At 47.7% G+C, this 6,258-nt stretch overlaps 1 protein-coding gene across 1 annotated transcript in view; it reads right to left on the minus strand.

Moving 5' to 3' along the window:
* The window catches only part of napab (N-ethylmaleimide-sensitive factor attachment protein, alpha b), a 31,653-nt gene extending 25,836 nt beyond the window's left edge, over positions 1-5,817 (minus strand). Inside the window, exon 1 of the mRNA XM_072490041.1 lies at positions 5,639-5,817. Within this exon, the coding sequence (XP_072346142.1) occupies positions 5,639-5,736 (98 nt within the window). The 5' untranslated portion in view covers positions 5,737-5,817. The remainder of the gene's footprint in view (positions 1-5,638) is intronic.
* Positions 5,818-6,258: the final 441 nt, after the last annotated feature.

Consider the following 6,258-nt stretch of genomic DNA (forward strand, 5'->3'; position numbering starts at 1 on the left):
TAACCCCAGTGTTTATAGACCAGACCCTACAGTAACCCCAGTGTTTATAGACCAGACCCTACAGTAACCCCAGTGTTTATAGACCAGGCCCTACAGTAACCCCAGTGTGTATAGACCAGACCCTACAGTAACCCCAGTGTTTATAAACCAGTCCCTACAGTAACCCGTGTTTATAGACCAGTCCCTACAGTAACCCCAGTGTTTATAGACCAGGCCCTACAGTAACCCCAGTGTGTATAGACCAGACTCTACAGTAACCCCAGTGTTTATAGACCAGACCCTACAGTAATCCCAGTGTTTATAGACCAGACCCTACAGTAACCCCAGTGTGTATAGACCAGACTCTACAGTAACCCCAGTGTTTATAGACCAGACCCTACAGTAACCCCAGTGTTTATAGACCAGACCCTACAGTAATCCCAGTGTTTATAGACCAGACCCTACAGTAACCCCAGTGTTTATAGACCAGACCCTACAGTAATCCCAGTGTTTATAGACCAGACCCTACAGTAACCCCAGTGTTTATAGACCAGACCCTACAGTAACCCCAGTGTTTATAGACCAGACCCTACAGTAACCCCAGTGTTTATAGACCAGACCCGACAGTAACCCCAGTGTTTATAGACCAGAGCCTACAGTAACCCCAGTGTTTATAGACCAGACCCTACAGTAACCCCAGTGTTTATAGACCAGACCCTACAGTAACCCCAGTGTTTATAGACCAGACCCTACAGTAACCCCAGTGTTTATAGACCAGACCCTACAGTAACCCCAGTGTTTATAGACCAGACCCTACAGTAACCCCAGTGTTTATAGACCAGACCCTACAGTAACCCCAGTGTTTATAGACCAGACCCTACAGTAACCCCAGTGTTTATAGACCAGACCCTACAGTAACCCCAGTGTTTATAGACCAGACCCTACAGTAACCCCAGTGTTTATAGACCAGACCCTACAGTAACCCCAGTGTTTATAGACCAGGCCCTACAGTAACCCCAGTGTGAATAGACCAGCCTCTACAGTAACCCCAGTGTTTATAGACCAGACCCTACAGTAACCCGTGTTTATAGACCAGACCCTACAGTAACCCCAGTGTTTATAGACCAGACCCTACAGTAACCCCAGTGTTTATAGACCAGACCCTACAGTAACCCCAGTGTTTATAGACCAGGCCCTACAGTAACCCCAGTGTGTATAGACCAGACCCTACAGTAACCCCGGTGTTTATAGACCAGACCCTACAGTAACCCCAGTGTTTATAGACCAGACCCTACAGTAACCCCAGTGTTTATAGACCAGGCCCTACAGTAACCCCAGTGTGTATAGACCAGACTCTACAGTAATCCCAGTGTTTATAGACCAGACCCTACAGTAACCCCAGTGTTTATAGACCAGACCCTACAGTAACCCCAGTGTTTATAGACCAGACCCTACAGTAACCCCAGTGTTTATAGACCAGTCCCTACAGTAACCCCAGTGTTTATAGACCAGACCCTACAGTAACCCCAGTGTTTATAGACCAGACCCTACAGTAACCCCAGTGTTTATAGACCAGACCCTACAGTAACCCCAGTGTTTATAGACCAGACCCTACAGTAACCCCAGTGTTTATAGACCAGGCCCTACAGTAACCCCAGTGTGTATAGACCAGACCCTACAGTAACCCCAGTGTTTATAGACCAGACCCTACAGTAACCCCAGTGTTTATAGACCAGACCCTACAGTAACCCCAGTGTTTATAGACCAGGCCCTACAGTAACCCCAGTGTGTATAGACCAGACTCTACAGTAATCCCAGTGTTTATAGACCAGACCCTACAGTAACCCCAGTGTGTATAGACCAGCCTCTACAGTAACCCCAGTGTTTATAGACCAGACCCTACAGTAACCCCAGTGTTTATAGACCAGACCCTACAGTAACCCCAGTGTTTATAGACCAGACCCTACAGTAACCCCAGTGTTTATAGACCAGTCCCTACAGTAACCCCAGTGTTTATAGACCAGACCCTACAGTAACCCCAGTGTTTATAGACCAGACCCTACAGTAACCCCAGTGTTTATAGACCAGACCCTACAGTAACCCCAGTGTTTATAGACCAGACCCTACAGTAACCACAGTGTTTATAGACCAGACCCTACAGTAACCACAGTGTTTATAGACCAGACCCTACAGTAACCCCAGTGTTTATAGACCAGTCCCTACAGTAACCCCAGTGTTTATAGACCAGACCCTACAGTAACCCCAGTGTTTATAGACCAGTCCCTACAGTAACCCCAGTGTTTATAGACCAGACCCTACAGTAACCCCAGTGTTTATAGACCAGACCCTACAGTAACCACAGTGTTTATAGACCAGACCCTACAGTAACCACAGTGTTTATAGACCAGACCCTACAGTAACCCCAGTGTTTATAGACCAGATCCTACAGTAACCACAGTGTTTATAGACCAGACCCTACAGTAACCCCAGTGTTTATAGACCAGTCCCTACAGTAACCCAAGTGTTTATAGACCAGTCCCTACAGTAACCCCAGTGTTTATAGACCAGACCCTACAGTAACCCCAGTGTTTATAGACCAGACCCTACAGTAACCACAGTGTTTATAGACCAGTCCCTACAGTAACCCCAGTGTTTATAGACCAGACCCTACAGTAACCCCAGTGTTTATAGACCAGACCCTACAGTAACCCCAGTGTTTATAGACCAGACCCTACAGTAACCCCAGTGTTTATAGACCAGACCCTACAGTAACCACAGTGTTTATAGACCAGACCCTACAGTAACCACAGTGTTTATAGACCAGACCCTACAGTAACCCCAGTGTTTATAGACCAGTCCCTACAGTAACCCCAGTGTTTATAGACCAGACCCTACAGTAACCCCAGTGTTTATAGACCAGTCCCTACAGTAACCCCAGTGTTTATAGACCAGACCCTACAGTAACCCCAGTGTTTATAGACCAGACCCTACAGTAACCACAGTGTTTATAGACCAGACCCTACAGTAACCACAGTGTTTATAGACCAGACCCTACAGTAACCCCAGTGTTTATAGACCAGATCCTACAGTAACCACAGTGTTTATAGACCAGACCCTACAGTAACCCCAGTGTTTATAGACCAGTCCCTACAGTAACCCCAGTGTTTATAGACCAGACCCTACAGTAACCCCAGTGTTTATAGACCAGACCCTACAGTAACCCCAGTGTTTATAGACCAGACCCTACAGTAACCCCAGTGTTTATAGACCAGACCCTACAGTAACCCCAGTGTTTATAGACCAGACCCTACAGTAACCCCAGTGTTTATAGACCAGGCCCTACAGTAACCCCAGTGTGAATAGACCAGCCTCTACAGTAACCCCAGTGTTTATAGACCAGACCCTACAGTAACCCGTGTTTATAGACCAGACCCTACAGTAACCCCAGTGTTTATAGACCAGACCCTACAGTAACCCCAGTGTTTATAGACCAGACCCTACAGTAACCCCAGTGTTTATAGACCAGGCCCTACAGTAACCCCAGTGTGTATAGACCAGACCCTACAGTAACCCCAGTGTTTATAGACCAGACCCTACAGTAACCCCAGTGTTTATAGACCAGACCCTACAGTAACCCCAGTGTTTATAGACCAGGCCCTACAGTAACCCCAGTGTGTATAGACCAGACTCTACAGTAATCCCAGTGTTTATAGACCAGACCCTACAGTAACCCCAGTGTGTATAGACCAGCCTCTACAGTAACCCCAGTGTTTATAGACCAGCCTCTACAGTAACCCCAGTGTTTATAGACCAGACCCTACAGTAACCCCAGTGTTTATAGACCAGAGCCTACAGTAACCCGTGTTTATAGACCAGACCCTACAGTAACCCCAGTGTTTATAGACCAGTCCCTACAGTAACCCCAGTGTTTATAGACCAGACCCTACAGTAACCCCAGTGTTTATAGACCAGACCCTACAGTAACCCCAGTGTTTATAGACCAGACCCTACAGTAACCCCAGTGTTTATAGACCAGACCCTACAGTAACCACAGTGTTTATAGACCAGACCCTACAGTAACCACAGTGTTTATAGACCAGACCCTACAGTAACCCCAGTGTTTATAGACCAGTCCCTACAGTAACCCCAGTGTTTATAGACCAGACCCTACAGTAACCCCAGTGTTTATAGACCAGTCCCTACAGTAACCCCAGTGTTTATAGACCAGACCCTACAGTAACCACAGTGTTTATAGACCAGACCCTACAGTAACCACAGTGTTTATAGACCAGACCCTACAGTAACCCCAGTGTTTATAGACCAGACCCTACAGTAACCACAGTGTTTATAGACCAGACCCTACAGTAACCCCAGTGTTTATAGACCAGACCCTACAGTAACCCCAGTGTTTATAGACCAGACCCTACAGTAACCCCAGTGTTTATAGACCAGGCCCTACAGTAACCCCAGTGTGTATAGACCAGACTCTACAGTAATCCCAGTGTTTATAGACCAGACCCTACAGTAACCCCAGTGTGTATAGACCAGCCTCTACAGTAACCCCAGTGTTTATAGACCAGACCCTACAGTAACCCCAGTGTTTATAGACCAGACCCTACAGTAACCCCAGTGTTTATAGACCAGACCCTACAGTAACCCCAGTGTTTATAGACCAGTCCCTACAGTAACCCCAGTGTTTATAGACCAGACCCTACAGTAACCCCAGTGTTTATAGACCAGACCCTACAGTAACCCCAGTGTTTATAGACCAGACCCTACAGTAACCCCAGTGTTTATAGACCAGACCCTACAGTAACCACAGTGTTTATAGACCAGACCCTACAGTAACCACAGTGTTTATAGACCAGACCCTACAGTAACCCCAGTGTTTATAGACCAGTCCCTACAGTAACCCCAGTGTTTATAGACCAGACCCTACAGTAACCCCAGTGTTTATAGACCAGTCCCTACAGTAACCCCAGTGTTTATAGACCAGACCCTACAGTAACCACAGTGTTTATAGACCAGACCCTACAGTAACCACAGTGTTTATAGACCAGACCCTACAGTAACCCCAGTGTTTATAAACCAGACCCTACAGTAACCACAGTGTTTATAGACCAGACCCTACAGTAACCACAGTGTTTATAGACCAGACCCTACAGTAACCCCAGTGTTTATAGACCAGGCCCTACAGTAACCCCAGTGTTTATAGACCAGACCCTACAGTAACCACAGTGTTTATAAACCAGACCCTACAGTAACCACAGTGTTTATAGACCAGACCCTACAGTAACCACAGTGTTTATAGACCAGACCCTACAGTAACCCCAGTGTTTATAGACCAGACCCTACAGTAACCCCAGTGTTTATAGACCAGACCCTACAGTAACCCCAGTGTTTATAGACCAGACCCTACAGTAACCACAGTGTTTATAGACCAGACCCTACAGTAACCACAGTGTTTATAGACCAGACCCTACAGTAACCCCAGTGTGTATAGACCAGACCCTACAGTAACCCGTGTTTATAGACCAGACCCTACAGTAACCCCAGTGTTTATAGACCAGACCCTACAGTAACCCCAGTGTTTATAGACCAGACCCTACAGTAACCCCAGTGTTTATTAGTTCCCTTCCCACCTATCCCATCCACTCACCCGAACAGGGAGGCCATGAAGGAGCGGGCCGAGCGGACTTTCTTCTCGGCCTCGGCCACCAGGCCCAAGGCCTCCCGCTCCTTGGCCGAATTGTCCATGTCCCTCCGCCTTGTTGTGCCCACTTCCGCCGGCTCCTGACCCCGGCAGTGACCGCTACTCCGGGCCACTTCCTGTCCCTGAACCCCGCCCCCTCGGCCGCGACCTCGGCGACGCGTCACTTCTTATCCTTAAACCCCGCCCACGGGCCGTGCGTCCCTTCCTCCCCTCAAACCCCGCCCCACTCGTCACTTCCTATCCTTGAACCCCGGGCTGCGCGTCGACTGAACCCCGCGCCCGGAAATGCGTCACTTCCGACCGTCACGTGGCCCCAAGCAGTGGTTGCCCGGCAACCACCACCACAACGACTGCTCCCCATCAATTCACCAGCTGATTGACTTTTAATTTCTTTCTCCTCAATCACCCCCCAAAGAAAACAATGCAGGGAACCCTCACCCATGAAGCTACTTTCATTTGAAATGATTTGTTCAAAATCTTCCCTCTGGACAATAAGCAGCCAGGGATATTTGAGGGACGTTGCTGTCACTAACCAAATGTAGGACCATTGACTTTAAAATCTGTTA

This window comes from Scyliorhinus torazame, chromosome 25, assembly GCF_047496885.1.
Source record: "Scyliorhinus torazame isolate Kashiwa2021f chromosome 25, sScyTor2.1, whole genome shotgun sequence".
Lineage (NCBI taxonomy): Eukaryota > Metazoa > Chordata > Chondrichthyes > Carcharhiniformes > Scyliorhinidae > Scyliorhinus > Scyliorhinus torazame.